Genomic DNA, 19,359 nt, shown 5'->3' on the forward strand with positions numbered 1-19,359 from the left:
GCTGCTTTCATCATCCTTAAAACCATTATGATCTGGCCTGTTTACTGCCCCCTGTTTACCACAACATCCCATCCCAGGAAGCCCTCTGGGACGCGTGAGGAAGCCCCAAGCGGCTTTTGCCTCTCAGGGAACCAGACCCGGGAGGCCAAGTCGGCTTCCATCGTTCCAGGATGTCCTCTCAGCAGAAGAGGCTGCCCGGCCCTTTCCTGACTTATATGTGGGTGTGAGGTCTGCTCCTGGTCCTCTAAATAAAACCCACGGTGGTCCCAGCCAAGCATTTCTAGTCCTTCTCTAAGGGTGTGACTCCTCTGGAGAGCTGAACAATTCAGCCTGGCTGGGGTTTGATTCACAACCCGTCTTGCGTCTCAAACCGCCATCGGTGCTCACACGGGAGCCCTGGGTTGCTTCAAGCGTTCACCACTCATCCTTGCTGCACCGCAGGGAGACTTCCCATGCCCAGCTCCCTCCCTTCCTCTGGTCCTGCCTCTTGGCCGCTACTCCTTCCTGGGCCTGCCTCTGCCGATTCTTTCCTGGTTGACAGCCCCGAGGGCTCTCCGACTCCAGGGCGAAGGGGATATGGGGGGGGGAGGTGCACCCAAGAACCCAGGAGAAGGTTGCCTCCCTGGGGACGCCCAGGCAGCACAGGGAGAACTCCAACAGATGAGTCCCAGAAATCCCATAAATGGAGCACAACGCGGATACGTATGGCCAGAAAAGAGTCCCAGGGCAGGGTGGGGGGTGGGTGCTGGAGGGTGGGGGAAGCGTTGCAAGTGTCCCCCTGATATGGTTCTAGAGGAGCCAGGGAGGGGGTACGTGCCCAAAAGAAACACGGCAGGTCTTGTTTGCAGACAAGCGGCATAGAACTTCCCAGGTTCAGCCCAGGAGTCTGTCCGAGGATCCTCCCCCCAGTCAAGCCTGAGACAACTACATTTCTGAAAAAGCTTTTTATAGAAAAAGAACATGATGGAAAGGTCCTTCCTTGTTTCAGAATACAAAATATCAAAGGTCTGAACAGTCGTTTTGCAAAGCACGCCACGATTCACAACTGAGAAAGAACCCCGATAGAATCACACACACCCCAATCCGTTACTTCTCTTCCTTGCTCTCAAGTAAGGCGTACAGGACTGACCTCATCTCTGGGGACATTAACTAGTTTAAACTAAATTGAAACCCGATGTCACCAGAAAAGCATCATCCCTGCCTGGGTTACTTGAAAAGAAGGGAAAGGGGGAATAGATGGGTGACAGGACTGATTTGGGAGTTCACCATTGTCACGTTCCCGCGTGGCCCCTGGTTGTTCCACCAAGCGAAGGGCTCACAGTATGTGTCGTTCAGCTGCCACTGGTTGATTACATCAACACTGTTTATCTTTCAGGATAGAGGTCCAGGCAACGTGTCATTTTAAAAGCACCAAATACAAATTGTTTATTGTTACAGATGATGACAGTACAAGCAGAGTTGTTAACTCTTAACCAAACTTCCTCCTTCCTCCTCCTCCTCCTCCTCAACCACCACTCTCCCTCGCCCAGACTCCAACATCATCAAAACTCTATTCTCTCCCTCTCTTCCTCCTGCAGAGACTCTGGTGACTCCACCTCTAGAACACTCTCATTGGTCCATGCAGATATATCTCATTAATATTCATTATATGGGTGGACACCACTACCATTCATGCTGGTTGCAATGCTTGCCCAGAAAGCTTGGAGGGTCTCATCCGGCCATGGGGACACATGCCTTAGTGACCTGCTGGCTAGAGGAGGGGTCCCCAACCTTTTCCACCCCATAGACTTTGGAACTCCCTCCCACTTGAGGCTAGGCAGGCCCCATCTTTGCTGTCCTCCTAGATGCAAGCCAAGGCCTTTCTCTTCACTCAAGCTTTTCCTCCCTCGCTGGTTTCTCGAGTGGGATTTTAAAACGGATGTTTGTGCCCTTCTCTTTTCAATGTCTTTTCCAGGCGACTTTTGTTGACCTTGTAGTGTGTGCTCTTTCATCCTTTTTAGCCTTTGTATACCTTTTGGTTTTAGTTTTAAATATTATGTTTTAATCATGTGAGCCACCTTGGGTGCTTTTGAAGAAGAGCATGGTAAAATATTTTAAAGAAAATAAAATAACAACAGAGGTCTACATGCCAGCTTGAAAAAGGAGACGGTCCCAGTGACAGAGGGGGGAAAAGCCACTTTGGGAGCAGAAAAGTCTGGACCAATTGCAAGCAGGGTTTGTATCATGTGGTCAGTCAAAGACTTGACATTTCACCCCTTTTAAAAGCAGTGCAAATCCCGCAGCATTTGACCATGTCACGTACATATGGTGCTATTAATGCATCCTGGCGCTAGCCTTCTTCCCCATTTTCATGACACGCATGGACAGCCTGCGATCGAACATAAGAGAGATATTTTCATATATACTAGTGTTACCCAGGGGATCTCCCACTGGAGCTTTGGCCATTCGTCATATTATTTTGTTCCAAAACACAGAATTGACTCTTGATCTGTTATCAAGGGAAAAAAAGAGAAAAAATTCATAATCCTCAGAACAGGATGTGATGATCCGAAGGAGAATGGGATTTGTAGTCAGAGAAAATGGAGACTGTTCGGTTCAAAGTGACATGATTTTAAAGTCTTGGAATGTGTTAGGCCCTGAGACTGTTTTTCAGATCCACTGACTGTCCTCTAAAGCCTACCGTGGTCCCAGCCAACCCACAGCTTGATCTTTCTGTGGCCGAGGGACACGTTGTGCACCTCCTCAGAGGTCTGAAACTGTGGAGGCTCAAACAATGAGGCTTAAGAGCTGGAATCAGGCAGTCACTCCTATTTTTCCTGTCTCTTGAGCTCCACTGTGCCTTCAAACAAAACTAGCAAAGACAGACAGACAAACACAGAATATTTACTTATTTTATTTATTTTAAAGGTTTTCACCGCCCTTTCCTCCTAAGAAAGGGACCAAGGCGCCTTACATCATTGAAACAGAGTATTAAAGCTAAAAACATGGAAGCTCTCCCGGTTGCATTCCTGCCTGCAAGGCACTCGGGTGTCAACACAGCAAGGGCTGTGGGGAGAGAATGTGGAGCAAGGAGGCCTGGAACTCGGTGGGCGATCGGCAGCCATGGATACGGTTGCCATGGTTTCTAGATGACGCTTCGGCCGCGACGTCATTTGGCTCCAAGCCCCGCCCACGCCGCCTGCTCTCCCCGCCCGCAACTGTTCCTTTGGAATCGGGCGAGCGCGCTGAACGTCATTGCCGCGCGACGCGAACGCCTGAGGGAGGAGGAGGAGGCGGGCGGAGGGGCGATGAGGGGCTCGTTGTGGCGGGTCGGGCGGGATGGCTGGAGGCGGGCTCACGGGACGGCGGCGGCCAGGGAGCTTCCCAGGAGGCGAGCGGGGCCGCCCTGGAGGGTCCTTTTCTTCGGCACCGACGATTTCTCCGTAGAGACGCTCCGCGCCCTCCAGGCCGCTCGGTGTGTCCTGTGGCCCAGGGGTAGAAAGGGGAAGCGGGGGGGTGGGTGGGTGGGGGTCAGAGGTCAAGCGGAAGTTGGGTTGAAGGGTGGCTGAGCGGGGGGGGGGGGAAGGCAGGGGGAGAAAGCCCCGGGAAGCGGACCGGCTTCTCGGAGAGCCCGGGATGGCCTGCGTGGGCTGGACGAGGGTCGTGGGCAGCAGGCGGGTTCCCATCCATCCCTGCTGTGGAACCGAGGGGCTCAGGGGCTGGAGGTTCCCCCGGGGGCTGCAAGGCTTCGTGGGCCGGACCAGGACCCAGCAGGCTTGGCTTCAGATCCCTCCAGGGCCATTAAAACTCACGGGGGGGGGGAGCGTCATTCCTTAAATCCCTCCTTCGGTATCTCCCTTCCCTGGAAAGCCCTTCTAGAGTCTCTCTGCACAGGTTCCATCTTGACAGCCTCAGCAGGGACTTTTCCCGAGACCCTCAGGATCTATTCATTTATTTATCTAATTCCTACACTGGCATGAGAAAAACCTCCAAGCACCTTCTCTCCTTCTCTGTATCTATGATGTGAAACAGTTTTAGAAGCCATCTGAAATAGCAAATGAGAAGCACATCTAAAGCAAATGTAGAAATTGTGCAAAGAACTTAAGAATTGTATTCTCGAAGGCTTTCACAGTCAGGATCCGATGGTTGTCGCAGGTTTTTCGGGCTGTTTGGCCGTGTTCTTCAGGTTGTTCTTCCTAACATTTCACCAGTGTCTGTGGCCGGCGTCTTCAGAGGACAGGAGTCGGAACTCTTTTCTTTGCTCTGGACTTAATAATTACTGGACAAAGTATGCGTTCAACTGCACATACTTTGTCCAGTAATGGAGGCTCTTGAATGACTAAAGGCTTGTAGTCCGTAATTTAACTGTATGGCAGTAAGTCTGCAGAAAGCCATCATAGATGACTTACAAGATACAGAATAATGGGGATCCAGAATGTTTGGGAGTAGAAGTATGAATAAAAAGACTAGTTCAGCAGCAGAGCATATCCTTTGTGCACAAATGACAGGTTCACTCCTTGTAATCTCTGGTGACTTCTTTGTGACCAAGACTTTAAGAGATGTGAGGCAAGTTTAAGCAGACCTTTCAGTGTGAGAGGCTCATTCTGTTTCAAAAGCAATCTCAGGGTGTTTTTATTTTGATGGTGGGTGGCGTCAAAGGATCAAGCAGCATTTGAACTTACTATATCTTTAACAAAGCCTTAGAGGTTCAACCTTTTTTAGAACTGAGGAAGAAGAACACTGTGCAAAGGTTGGGAAATCACCAAACATTGATCTTACAGGGAAAGGACATCACCCTTGTGAAAGTAGAGACAGCCAGTTTTAGCCCCAGGAGTTTTCCCTCCCATAGAGGAGACAGTACAGGCTTAGATGAGCAGATATCTGACTTGGTATAAAGAAGTTTTCTTGTGGGGTTCAAATCTTGGCATGGTGGTAACTTGGCAGTGTCAAATCTTCCATTTGACCTCTTTTTTTAAAATGTTCTGTTGCAGGGAGCCCAGACCGAATGCTCTTGTAGACCATCTGGAGGTGGTGATTGTACAGCCCCAGCTGCCAAAAGGACTGCCTGTCAAGAACTATGCAGAGCAGTCTCAACACCCTGTCCACTTCTGGCCAGATGTTGCCTCGTGCGACCACTTTGACGTCGGTGTGGTTGCATCATTTGGCCATCTTCTCCATGAGGACCTCATCTTGAAGTTCCCATAGTAAGACTGTGGTCTTGGAGCATGCTCAGTGTGATCTAAATAATTCAGAGTATTTGGCTAATATATAAGTGGAAGGTCTCTGACCACTGGGGAGGGATGCTGCATGGGATGAAGTTACTGGTGCCTGAAGTAGAGCCTGCTAGAACTATTCCCTGAAGTATTCAACTTATTATCACTCTCTTACAAGGTGAAGACAATGGGGGATCTTTATTACTGTGTTAAATCATTTCTGTCTTACAATTTCAGTTTTATGTAACAATTTAAAAAAAATTCAGATTGTTTTCTTGTTCCTCTTCCCTTATCCTTCAGTTCTCTGCTTCTCTACTGTCTACAGTTTATGAGGTTAATTGTCAGAATGGCAGCCCAGGGTGGGAAGAAATTTTTTAAATCAAATTGATTTAAATTGCAATTAAAAATTTTAAAAGTTGATTTAAAAAAATGTAAATAATCAAAAACCCCACAATGTTTTAAATATAAAGCATGATTTAAATTGTGATTTAAATCAAATGCACTTTGATAGCAACATACATTTGTACATAAAGTGGAAAAGGGACCATAATTGAGCAGTATATATTTGCAACAACTTTATTGAATGTTAAGATGCCTATTTAAAGAGGGGTTGGCCTATCTGGGAAAAAAAAAACCAATCTGGCTGCTGCTGATATTAACAACTGTTGTCCAGTCGCCAATATCCCCTTTATTGGCAAGCTGGTAGAGAGAGTGGTGGCCAACCAGCTTCATGCTCTCCTGGAGGAGACTGATGCCCTTGATCCGTTCCAGTCTGTGTTCAGGCCGCATCGTGGCACGGAGACCACATTGGTCACCCTGCAAGATGACCTCTTGAGGGAGGCCAATAGGGGCAAAGTGTCCTTGCTGGTTCTCCTCGACCTCTCAGTGGCCTTTGATACCATCAACCACAGTACCCTCCTGGGGAGGCTCTCGGGGTTGGGGGTTGGTGCTCAGGCTTTGGCCTGGCTCAGATCCTTCCTGGAGGACTGTCCTCAGAGAGTTCAGCTTGCGGAGATTTTGTCCGCTCCGTTGACTCTCCGTTGTGGAGTCCCGCAGGGGTCAGTCATCTCCCCAATGCTATTTAATATCGATATGAGGCCGCTGGGGGATGTCATCAGGAGTTTGGAGCTTTGTGTCACCAATACGCAGATGACACCCAGCTCTATCTCCCCTTCCATCCTTCTGCAGTGGATGCTGTCCCGTCCCTTGAGTGCTGCCTGGATGCGGTGCCGGGATGGATGAGGGAAAACAGACTGAGACTGAACCCAGACAAGATGGATATCCTCTGGGTGGAGGCCTCTATTGTCTGTTGTCTGGGTGCCTCCCTATCTTTTTTTGGGGGGCATGCACTCTTTCCATGAAAGAAGAGGTTCACGGCATGGGTGTGATTTTGGACCCATCAATTTCAATGACATCTCAAATAGTGTCTAGTCCGATCGGTTTATTTCCACCTAAAGCTGATCGCCCAGCTACGTCCTTACCTTGACGCCAGGTCCCTCACCATGCTGGTCCATGTGCTGATAATTTTGAGATTAGACTACTGTAATGCCCTCTATGTGGGGCTGCCCTTGGAACTGCTACGAAGACTGCAACGGGTCCAGAATGCGGTGTTGAGACTTCTTGGTGGGGTTAGAAAATATCTAACCCCACCCTGGCCGCCTTACACTGGCTACCTGTTTGCTTCCATACCTGTTTCAAGGGGACGCTACTAACCTATAAGGCCCTAAATGGTTTGGAAGCTCAATATGTGGCCAAGTGCCTCCTTCCGGTTAGGTCTGCCCATCCTATAAGATCATTGCAGGCAGGGCGGCTGAGAGGCCTGACCCCGAGAGAGGCCTGGAAAACAACCACCGGAAATCTGGCCTTTTTAACGGAACCTTCGCAACTCTGGAACTCTCTTCTGCCCGCAGTCCGCCTTCCCCCTTCACTGGGCACATTCAGAAAGCTACTAAACACCTCATTATTTAGACAGGCCTTCCCTGAACTAACTATACTGTGATACAGTAGTGTGCAATAATATAACTTCTATCATACTGCCATGTTCCATGTTTTTATTTTTCTCTACATTTAATTGTGTTTATTGTATTATAATTTTGTATTGTATATTAATGCTGCTATTTGCTATTTTGTTGCTCTGCTGTTTTTTGTTATTCGTTGTCAACTGCCCAGAGTGGCCTTGGCTGCCAGATGGGTGGTATACAAATCAAATAAATAAATAAATTGGTCACTAAGTGCTTATGCATATTATAGAATTAGTATTCTCTTCTGATTTCCAAATTTCTTCTAAATTTCTGATTCAGTGGCGTATTGAATGTCCATCCCAGCTGTCTTCCGAGATGGCATGGCCCCGCGCCAATCATCCACACAGTACTCCATGGAGATACAGTTACTGGGGTGACAATAATGCAGATTAGGCCAAAGAGGTATAAATGATATTTTATCTAATGGAATAACATGTCAAAACCTATTTTTTAGCAACTCTGAAAATTTTGTGGGTGCTGAGTGATCTTCCCATCTGTTGAAACTACATTGTGCCATTACAAATGCTTTTCTCTTTTTTTAATGTATTCAAAGGTTAGGATTATGCAGCTTGATTTTATATTTTTGTGTTGTCTGGAGCTTGTTAAAAAAGTACAGACAATGGCTACTTAATAATAAGTACTAAGAACTTAGTTTGTTATTGTCAGTGTTTTTGGAGCCAAAGTGACAGAATAAGGAGAGCCCCCAAGAATGCCAAACATTTTTCCAAAATGACAAGTGGAAGCACGGCCAAAAAGAACTTGTTTAGGAGGTATATCCTACAGTGGGTATTGAATTAAGACTAGGGGCGGGAGAATGAGAGGAGAGGTTCGAATGGCATTGGTCGTCTGGAACCTAAAGCAAAACGTTCACACTACAAAAATGTTGTAGCAGGTTTCATGTGATCTCTTAAAACCATTGGGCAGTATGTTTTATGTAGAGATGTAGAAGTATGTAGAGATGTTCAGCCAAAACTGCCTTAGTTCATGTTTGCTCTGGTATCTCTGTACTGCAGTTTTTAAATTGTTTGTTTGTTTGTTTGTTTGTTTATTTATTTATTTATTTATTTATTTGGTTATTTGGTTATTTGGTTATTTGGTTATTTATTTATTTATTACACTGATATGCCACCCACTCTACCCAAAGTAGAGTAGTATATCTACTATCTAGATTTTATAGAATAGTGGCACTTAAAGCAGCTCTGACTGACGGCGGCCTTGTAAGATCAAACACTGAAGGCTTGTTTCTTGTAGGGATGTGTATCTATAATTTTCTGTCAGCTTCTTGTCCTCCCATTGATTTACGAACTTTCATGAGCTCTTACTCTTTGTTTAAAAACCATAACTCCAAGTTAAAAGTAAAAACGTAATGCTATGTGTTATGTCCATAGGTTTGATGTAGGTCCCATAATTAAACAGGAAACCGTTCCAGTTCCACCCAACTGCACGGCAAAAGAATTGGAGTCAGTGTTATCCAAACTGGGTGCAGACATGGTAAGTTAACATGGCCCTTCTTCAAAGTGGGTTTTGCAACAAGAAATGGTAGTGAAGGTTTTATGTATCAGTGAACCAAACAAGAAGAACTTGATCATCCGAGGGTAGAAGTATTAATTTTTAGACAGATGAAACAATAAAAATGGAGAAACGTGCTTCCCTGGTTTAGAAATTTGAATAAATATGACCACATTGGTTGGAGTCTATCTTTTGTAATGTATGCTTTGGATTTTCTTTTCTCAGCTCATTGCTGTTCTAGAACACTTAGCCGAAAGTTTAAGGAACAAGAGAGAGCAGCCAAAGGAAGGAACAACAGCTGGTATGTTTGGAGTATTTCTTGAATGAAGTCAGTATTGCCTAATACAGGGGTCCCCAAGACCCGGGCCGCAGGCCAGTCCCAGTCCGTGGCCTTGGAAGGACTGGGCCACTGGGACAGATGAGTGGCGAGCAGGAGGTGAGCGGTGAGCGAAGCTCCGCCTCCTGTCAGCGTGCTCCTATCAGGTTCTGAGCTGCTGCTGATCTAACAGGAGGTGGAGCTTCGCTCCCCTCCTGTTGCTGCAAAATCGGCTGGGCCTGTGGCATTAGAGTCTAATGTAGGAGTCTGCACTCCTATTAGATTTTAAGCTGCTGCTGATCTAACAGGAGGTGGACCTTCAATTGCATCTCACCTCCTGCTCACCACTCATCTTGTCCTGGTACAATACATGTAAAGGGCTTGATTCAAACCTGTTTTCCAACAACCGCTGTGGGCTAAACCGCAGAAGCCTGTGCTTCAGGGTCAGAAGACCAAGCAGTCGTAAGATCGAATCCACGCGACGGAGTGAGCGCCCGTCGTTTGTCCCAGCTCCTGCCAACCTAGCGGTTCGAAAGCATGCAAATGCAAGTAGATAAATAGGGACCACCTCGGTGGGAAGGTAACAGCGTTCCGTGTCTAAGTCGCACTGGCCATGTGACCACGGAAGATTGTCTTCGGACAAAACGCTGGCTCTATGGCTTGGAAATGGGGATGAGCACCGCCCCCTAGAGTCGAACACGACTGGACAAAAATTGTCAAGAGGAACCTTTACCTTTACCTTTACTGCATAACAAATACCCTCCCCCAGACCTTGGGAGAATGGTCTTCAACTAAACCTGTCCCTGGTGTCAGAAAGGCTGGAAATCACTGGTGTAATAGACTGGTGCAATTCCCTCCTTAATTTACTATTTTTTTTATTAGTTAGGGTTCTTCTACAAGGTGTTCGAAATAAGTCAATCAGTTTTTCACCAGGAATGGTTTCTTTCCCCCCTCTCATTTAGGAAAGTTAGGAGCAGCAGCTGATTCTTCTAATGAATCACCGTAGAGCATCAGGATTTGTGGGTGGGTGGGGAGCCCAAGAGGTGAGTTTGGTGGCATTCTTTTAAGATGAGGAAGGATTATGACATCACCGTACACTGAAGTAAATTAGTACTAGTGATGCAATTATCTGAATGGTGGGTTTATTTAGAAGAGGTGTCCAAATATTTAAAGAACTAAGGTGTAAAATGTGGTCTGTTGACTCCTGCATTTCATTTTATCTTAAAGCTCCTAAAGTTACTGCTGCTATGAGCTGCATTCAATGGGAAGAGCAGGCCCCTGAGCAAATACTAAGGATGCACCGTGCCTTGGGAACATTGGTAAGAACAGTCTTGCAAATAGGTTTACAAAAATTACTCACTTCCAACTTTTACTTTGCTGTGACTTGAAAAGAACACAGAGGAACATTCAACATCAAGAAAGGCAACAAAAAGTACTGCTATAGTAGCATAGTTGAAGCTTCTGGTCCACCCCCAAATAGAAAGTGACCAAAAACCAAGCATAAACTCTGTGCCTTTTTCCCAACATAACTGTGTAGAGCTTGGCAGGTGAAATAGGTGTTATTGTTGTTAGCCTTAGATTTCGCTTCCAGTGACACACTCCTCTTTCTTGGTGCTGATACTTTTAATTGCAAGCCAGAGAAGCTGGTGGTGGATAAAGCCAGTTATTGAGTAAAGAGCTATGTGAATTATTGGTGGTTTTGCTGCCCTAGACTATCAAGACTGCTCTGCTCCTATGCCTGGAGACCTCCTCCAGGCTGAGCCGACATCGTGTTGGTCTTACACATGCCATGCCTCTGTTGAAACACCATCAGGGGAAAGGAGGAATTGGTTCTTTTCTCTACTGGTAACTGAGCATGGCACCTTCCCAGAGGAGGCGCTCTTGGTCTGTCAAGAGTACATGCTTTGCATGCAGTTGTCCCAAGTGAAGTCCTTGGTAGGCCTGGGGAAACTGAATGTCTGAACTCCCTAGAGAACCATTTCCAGGTGGAGTCGTGGTCTGGCTCAATGTAAGACAGTTCCTTAGAATTCCAGTAAAGCAGCAAGTACTGTAACTCTGAATTTCTCCCATGTAAGACAAAGCTCTTGTGGCACCTTAAAGACTAACTGCTATATTTCAATGTAAGCTTTCATGGACAACGCCACTTCCTGAGACATAAGATGTCTGGTGTTTAATCTATGCTATGCCTAGATATTTTATTGTGCTGCATCTTTTCAGATGCCCCTGCGAACACTGTGGATGGGCAATGTGGTAAAGCTCCTGGATCTTGCAGAAGTGGAGACATTGCCTGATTTTAGTGGTTCGTAAATGAATCATTTAATATTCCCATTTGTAAAACGCTGGGGAATAAAGGTTAAATGGCACTGCGGGGCATTCTATGATTATATTTCTTTTGTTGCCCATTATTTGTTTCCTGCAAGTGTTTTTACTATTGTTTTGCCATCCAGCTTGGCTGTATGTCCCCTTCTGAAAGTACTGCTTTGGATCTGTAAAGCCTTTAGTAACCCAAAGCTAAGCCACTCCCCTTACATAGGAAAGTGGTAGTTGTGTTATAGTGCATTGTGACATCTAAGGTCAGCAAAAAGCACCCTGCATGTATTGATCCCAGAAACAAATTTGGAGAGCATGAGGTGTGTTAAGATTTATTAGCTGATCCAGCTGAGTTACAAAAGTCTCTCCTTGAGCCTTACCGAGGCCAGAGCTTAAGGAGCACTGGGAAGCACGGTTAAGATCTGATACAGTGGTGCCTCCCTTTACGATTGCCGCACATTACAACGAATCTGCTTTGTAACAATCACAATTGCGATTGCAAAACGATGGTCTAAATGGGGGAATTTCGCTTTCCGATGATTGGTTCCCTGCTTCGGGAACCGATTCTTCGCAAAATGATGTTTTTTAAACAGCTGATTGGCGGTTTCAAAATGGCCGCCGGATAATTAAAATGGCTCCCCGCTGTGTTTAGGGACGGATTCCTCGCTATACAGGCAGCGAAAATGGCTGCTGTATGGAGCATCTTCGCTGGACGGTGAGTTTTTACCCCATTGGAATGCATTGAACGGGTTTCAACTGGGTTTTTATTTTCACTTTATGATGTTTTCACTTAACGGCGATTTCCCTGGAACGTATTATCACTGTTAAGCGAGGCACCACTGTACTTTGATGAGGTTTTAGAAGGAGGTTGAACTTAATAATCACTTGCTGTGGGAAAGCAGTGAGTAGAACATGTGTTTTCCTTTCAGATAGGTTAAGACCTGAAAATGAGATTCTCCCAGGATCAGTGTTCTACGATAAGAAGTCAGAAACATTAGTGATCCACTGCAAGGTATGTTCCTAAGTGTGGTATTCCATTCTTTAAAATCCCCCTTTCCCTGTTGGGGCAGTGGTCCAGTCCCAATTTGTTAAACTGAAGGAATGGTTTCAAATGTAACTTTATGCTCAACTTGCTTGCTCATGTCGTCTTTACCCTGGCTTCAAAATGCACACTATGGTGGATGCTAATGCCTTTCTGGAACCTCTGCCTCCTCCTTCTCCCAGACAAAGTTCTGCAATTAAATCAGGCCCTGCCCCCCCCCCATGTTCTCCAAGCTGACTCCTGCAGCCGAAGAAAGATGGCATTACAAAGCCTTGAAAGCCGAGAGGGACAGCATGCTTAGCCTCTAGCTGTGGGCAGTGACCCTGTAGACTTGCAAGAAGTGCTCTGGCCTTTCCCAGTCTCACTTTGCCTATTTCCCTTTTCTAGGAAGGCTGGGTTGGAGCAAAGACCGTGATCCTTAAGAAGAAGCTGACAGCTTTTGAATTCTACAATGGATATTTGCATCCCTGGTTTCAGCAGAATTCCAAAATGCCTCTCAGAGAGTGCAGGTTTCAGACACTCCAGATGGCCAGAACAAAAAACAGTTCCAAAAATAGAGTGTTGCATTCACACAACGCACAGCAGCAATTGACTTGAATTACCGTCCGGAAGAATCAGGTGATGATTCCAGATGATATGGCTGGAAGCCCCTCAGCATTGTTTCAAATCCATCCTTAAGTGAAGGGTTCGTTTTGAACACTTGAACGGATTTTTTTAATTCTGGATTTTTCAGTGCAGCCAGAAGGATTTCCTGGAATTCATATCCTCTGTTATGAGTATGTTCTGAGGTTCTTTTCTAAAGTGCAGCTTTGTGATCCAAAAGAAGAATGCAGAATTTAGTAACAGCCATTTTGAAAAATGCTGCAAGAGAACAATGTCCCACTTTCTATATTGGACAACATAAATACCCGTTTGAATGAAATTGGTGGTGTATCGTCTAGAAATGGAAAGCTTCTGTGGTGTATAGATGTGGCAGTCCTTAACATTTGTCACACTCTTGAATTGCCAAGCAGACTAAGGCCCTAGTCACACGAGGGAAAAGTTTTCCAGTTCTTCCAATACTTTCCATACCTCTGTTGTGCTGTGGTTTGTATCCCAGGACTACTGTCTGAAAAACTTTTATCAGCACCAGTTAATTTCCTCCTGTTTTATTTTATGCCCTGGCATCTTAGAGGGAGAATTGTTTCTGCTATAATGATTTATCAATAAATTATGTTTATTGATATAAAAGTAATTTATTTTTGTTGACTCACACTCGTGCATCTTAGAGGGAGATTTGTTTCTGAGAGAGAGCAGTATATATATAAAATAATTTATTGCTATATATCAGTATAGCAAAGCAAGTCTCCCTCTAAGAAGCCCAAGTGTGCTTGACTCCACCAACCCCTCCGTGGACCCACACCTATTGTTTCCAGCCCCTTTTGTTCTAGTAGTGGAATGTCACCCCAGGGAGGTGTGTGGAAATTAGAGAGAATGTTGATCAGAAAAGAGTTTCTGTGTAGGAAAATGTCCCTCTTTTGCACTGGCTGCTCCTGCAGAAATGCATTGCACACAGTGGATTTGGGATGTCCGCACAGCAGTACTGGTCATCATCTCCTCCCCCTGGTGACATTTGCATAGCAACATTTCAGTGTATCTTCCCCCAGGGGAGGGGAAATTATTACAGTTGTGTCTCACATGACGTTAATTCGTTCTGCAAAAATCGGTGTCGAACGAAAACGTCATGCGATTTAAAAAAGCCCATAGAAACACATCAAAACCCAATTAATGCGTTCCTATGGGCTTAAAACTCACTGTCCAGCGAAGATTCTCCATAGCGTAGCCATTTTCTCTGCCTGTGCAGCAAGGAATCCGTGCGAGAAAACAGCAGGCGGCCATGTTTTCCACCCTTGGCCATTTTGAAGCTGCCGATCAGCTGGCTGAAAATCATCGCTTTGCGATGATCGGTTACCGAAACAGGGAACCGATCATCGCAAAGCAAAATTCCCCCATAGGGAACATCGTTTTGCGATCGCAAAATCTTCAACATAATGCGATTTCTTCATCAAACGGAGTGCTCGTAAAGCGAGGCACCACTGTACTTGCCAGTAATGTAATGGCAGCAGCCCTCCAGGGACATACTTTTGCCAATGTATTGATGTCTCGAACATGGAGTTTTTAGAAATAATGTGCACACTTCACTGGTGTTCCAGGCAGTGCATATTTGGTTTCCACAAAATAATAAAATGGAAGCAACTACTTCACTAGAAGGTCATTGCCACCTTTAAGATTTTGGACTACAAGTCCCACCACTGGCTGTGCTGTCTAAGGCTCATGGGATGTGCAGTCCAGCAGTAGCTGGAGGACTGCAAGTTGGTCCATTCTTGGCTTAGATGGAACGGGGTTGCAGAGTCAGCAAAACACACTCTGCATTTAAGCGCCTATCCTGAGCCTTCCACGTATTTTTTTAATTCTGGATTTTTCAAGACATACTCTGCATAGCTCAGATGCAATCCCCATTGGTGATGGCTTTTCAAGGTAGAGCTTTTCCCTCACCTGTTCCCTGATTCTTGGAGGTGGTGTGTGCCAGCAAACACGGGTTCGAAAACACACGTGTATGCCTGAGCAGAGAGCAATCAGGAGTTTGCACATGCTAAAATGGGCTGAATGAGTCCAAATTCAGCTAGCCAAGATACAACACTCCTTCTCGCAGGTCTGCCCACATAAGAACACCCTGGTACTCTCAGATATTATTATGAAAAGGTCAAGTGGGCTTTGTAGTCCTTAGACTTAACTTGCACCACTGACAGGACTCTAAGTAAGCTAGGCTGAGGCAGCACTCTCAGATGACCCTATGACAAGTGTACTGTTCAGGAAACCAAATGAGTTTTATAATCTTTATTTTATTAAAGAAAAAGCATGTTACTAAGTATCAAAGCCAAATTAAACCAAAACAAATAAACTAGCATTGTGCTGTTTAGTTACACAGATGTAGTGAGGCAAAGAAAACATGAAAAATAGAAAAGTATTCAAAAACCTTACAAAAAACACTAAAAGCCATTAAAAAGAATAAAAACAGTTCCAATCCAAGAAATCATTAGTAAAAACAAAATAATCCAAGTAGGTTATAAAAAGGCTATAGTCCTCAGTGATACTGTAGAATAAAAATCCCTTAACAAAAGTAAAAATCCATTATATGTCCCATAGTCCTTAGAAAAGTAAAATCCAGTAAATATACCATAGTCCTTACAAAATTACAAGAGCATAGTCCATATGGAGTATTCCAAGAAAAGAAGTCCATAAAGAATATTCCATAGAACAGTCCATAGAAAATAGTCCATGCACAGCCCTTAGGAAAAATCCCATAAGTCCAAAAGTAATCCAGCAAAGCATAGGAACCAGTCCATGTAGGTAGGCCACCAGTCCGTCTCGAAAGACATTAGGGTGAGTCCCAAATGGCTGAATAGTAGGTCACGAATGACTGAAAGGTCGGTCTTGAAAAGACAATGTCCATAGGCAAAAAGTTCCTTTTTCAAGAGTAACTGGCAAGGGCTTAATGCACCTTCCCACGATGTCATCCAATCAGAGTTCGTTACTAGGCAAACAGTCCTGTTGCACCACATGACTTCTTTCTCATACGCACCAGATGTTATTTGGGTTACGGTGGTTTCTCAAAGAGTCACAACAACTCCCATCTATCTAAGCACACAGTCCTTTCTCAGGCTCTCAGAATAACATTCTCTCTGCTCGCCTGGAAAACAACTTGTCAGCATAGCACAGATACTTTATACAAAGAAACAAGATGGAACCTCTCTGGCTTATTTCTTAATTACAAAACCCATATGCCTTTAAAAGATTTTAACTCAAAAACCCATCTCATCACAGTGTGAAGCTGGGGTATTGTGTCCCGTGCATTCATTCTGCAGGTGAGGGATAGACCCTCCAATTCTGTTTGTACGAACAGCCTTCATGCAGGTAGAGCCCTTGCAACGTATGAGTTCTTTCCACATGCCACAAGGAGGGCCAGCGGATAGTTCATTTTTACAAGCTACTGGGTGCATTGTCCCCAGTGAACCAGCAGGTGGCACTGCTTGCTTCTGGACTTGACAAAAATATGCGTGGGTAAACAGGTAATACAAACATGGCAAAACAACAACACACACCTTATTAGAGTAAAGCAAGGCCAGAATTGGGCTACAGTGGTGCTTCGCTAGACAGTTACCCCGCGTGACCATTTTTTCGCTAGAAATTGACATTTTGCGATCGCTCTAGGGAGTTGCTGCCCAAGACCTCTGGAGCGCCCCAACCATCCCAGGAACCGGGAGCACGTTTGACCTGTCAAGGAAGCACCACCTGACCTTTGGGTCCACACAAACGGGCAACAAGCAGCACATTCCCAAACCCTATTTATTCAGAGCTGAGTCCTTGTGTAGAATGATTTCCTTCGCAGCTCTTTAAATCAACTGCTTTTGCTGGTTGCGGAGTCTTAATTCACTATACACAGACAGAGGCAAAAGAGACTGGAGTTTTGCAGCAGCTTATTGGAGGGTTGGCTTGTGGAGTGATTGCTACAATATGAACTTCCTTCCATCCATACATAATTTTTTATCTGCTTCAATTTGAGTTTCCAGGCTTGTGTAGGTAAATAATCTGCCTGATGTCCAGAGGATGTTAGGTGAGGGGAAAGCGACATTTGTGATTAGAAAAGGTACCCAAAAGGAGAACAGTTAAACTATGGAAATTGCTGCCAAGAGGTAAGGTAACGTTTCCCCTTGACGTTTAGTCCAGCCGTGTCCGACTCTAAGGGACGGTGCTCATCCCCATTTCCAAGCCATAGGACCAGCGTTTGTCCGTAGACAGTTTCCATGCTCACATGGCCAGTGCAACTAGACACGGAACACCGTTTCCTTCCCACCAAGGTGGTACCTATTTATCTACTTGCATTTTTACATGCTTTTGAACTGCACCCGGAGAGGCTCGGGCATGCCAATAGCAGGGACGTTTGAGAAAGGGGGCTCCAGCAGCGAGGAAGAGGAGGTGGCTTAATCCAATGACATAGACAAGGATGCCTGCCAAGCTGAGGAGGGGCCCATGGCCGCAAGTCCCGCAACTGAGGGCTTGGAGACGGTGAGGAGCCGTGACCTCTCGACGGAGGAGATGGTCGCATTTCCTTCCCACTGAAAGAGGCGGACCAGCTGCAGAGGGCTGAGGCCGGGTGGGCGGAAGCCTGGACGCAGGAGAACCAACACCGTGCCCGCCCGTGCCAGTGACCTCGTGAGGGCCAGGGTCTTCCCAGGGTCTTGACCGAGCACTCTATGAAGCCACCACCTGAGGGGTCTGCCCTCTTGGATCCGAAAGCCCCATAAGATCCTTCATGCGTTCAACCTTGGTTTCTCTCATTTTCACCATGTTTTCTATTTTCCACTGCTTTAAGTAATTTTTCTCTACTTCTATTAATCTCATCATTGGGGCTTCCTCTTTCTCCCTCTGTGGCCTGTTCTATTGGTTGTTATCCACAACCTCCCATTTTCCACATGAAATATCATCTGTCCACACCACTTTTTGGATGTCGTGTGTGATTCATGTTCATTAACTTCCTCCCCCCCCCAAAAAAAAACCACTATCCCAAAGATGTCAAACGAAGCTTTTTGCTCCCCAAGAGCCCATGTGCCCGAGAAGGACCAAGACGGCGCCAACACTCGGTCCAACCCTGTCCTCTTGGACAGCCACAGCACTGCTGCTTCTAGGGTTGGGAAAAAGATGCATGAAGAGGACCAGACGCTGCCTTCCACACCCATCTCATGCAGCTCCATTACACGCAAGGAGCCGTTTCCCCAGCCCCCATTCCCAGTAAATCTCTCCTGTGCAGAGCAGCCTTGTGGCTGGTGGCAGCTCCCTTTCCAGCACATACCCATCCTGATGTGGGTGAAAAGGACACGGAGAGGACTCGGGGGGGGGAACGACTCCATTTGAGAAGCCCATGGCATTGAATTTCCCCCCCCCCATGGGCCATGCCTCCTCACGTTCCCTGTCTCATAACCAAGAGGCACCTCTCCACCTCATCAATGAGCCACAATCATTCACACCTAGTTACACAAAATGCACACAAACAACCATAGGATTTCGGTTAACACATTTGATTTTGCATAACCACTGGATAGGCTGTTTGCTTCTTCCTCATCAGTCAGTCAGTCCTTCTGGATTTGCTGCTTTGTCTGCTTGGGTGTGTTATCCACAGGGCTGAGTGTTCAAAGTGGCCTGTTCTGAACATCTAACCTAGTGTGTTCCTCTCGGGCGTGGTGGAGGATGTTGGAGAGGATATGGTTCAGTCCAGCTGAGGTAATAATTCAACTACCAGTCTGGCCAGCTGTTGTGGCGTGTATGTCTGCGTTCGGAGGCACCCTTTCGTCTTTTCCTTCGGCCAATAAAACCTCTTGGGACAACCTTGCAAAAGTAAGCTGCAGAGAAGAGCTCAGTAATGAGAGCTCTCACATTCAAAATAATAATAAAAATAATAATAATAAAAACAAATCTGAGAAGTGTGTCTGCTATGAAGCCTACCTTACCTACCGTCAAGCCAATTTGACTCCATTTGGAAAGAAAGTACTTTCACCCCTCGTTTGTTGTCGGCAGTCCAGACAGGAATGAACTTCAAAATGGAAAAAAAATTACCAAAAGCAGACCGAAATCTTGGGTATAGGTTGACGATAGTACAGGTATCTTAAGAGCAGGTGGAACTCATTGACTGCTAAGCCGCTCTGCCATCACCTTCCTGGAGATCAGAGTCGAAACTTACTTCTCTAGGCAGGGCTGTCAAAGGAGGTGAGGTGGGTGGCTCTTATGGGGAGCACTTTTTCAGCCCTGGGGGGACCCTCCTCCCAGTTCTGCCCTCCCCAGGAAGGCCTCTTTCTTCCCTTGAGCCATTGTAATCACTCAGTTGCTAAGAGTGGTGTTCCTTTCTAGAATCGAGGATCAAGAGAGTTGTGTGGG

General features: G+C 45.9%; 1 protein-coding gene across 4 annotated transcripts; it reads left to right on the forward strand.

Moving 5' to 3' along the window:
• The first annotated feature begins 1,260 nt into the window (after window positions 1–1,260).
• Window positions 1,261–13,312, forward strand: LOC140702462 (methionyl-tRNA formyltransferase, mitochondrial-like). Of its 4 annotated transcripts, none has more exons than XM_078380856.1 (10): window positions 2,986–3,454; window positions 4,971–5,183; window positions 7,493–7,615; window positions 8,602–8,704; window positions 8,948–9,023; window positions 10,266–10,357; window positions 11,256–11,337; window positions 12,001–12,063; window positions 12,278–12,360; window positions 12,778–13,312. In XM_078380856.1, exons 1-10 carry the CDS (start codon window positions 3,129–3,131, stop codon window positions 12,985–12,987), a joined length of 1,371 nt encoding a protein of 456 aa, XP_078236982.1. In that variant the 5' UTR covers window positions 2,986–3,128; the 3' UTR covers window positions 12,988–13,312. The 4 variants fall into 4 exon arrangements, with proteins under 4 accessions (XP_078236984.1, XP_078236982.1, XP_072838305.2 ...); XM_072982205.2 differs by lacking the exon at window positions 2,986–3,454 and adding an exon at window positions 3,562–4,165; XM_078380858.1 differs by lacking the exon at window positions 12,778–13,312 and having other exon boundaries at window positions 1,261–3,454; window positions 12,282–12,360.
• The last annotated feature ends 6,047 nt before the right edge of the window (window positions 13,313–19,359 follow it).

Source organism: Pogona vitticeps, chromosome 12, assembly GCF_051106095.1.
Source record: "Pogona vitticeps strain Pit_001003342236 chromosome 12, PviZW2.1, whole genome shotgun sequence".
In the NCBI taxonomy this organism is placed as follows: domain Eukaryota; kingdom Metazoa; phylum Chordata; class Lepidosauria; order Squamata; family Agamidae; genus Pogona; species Pogona vitticeps.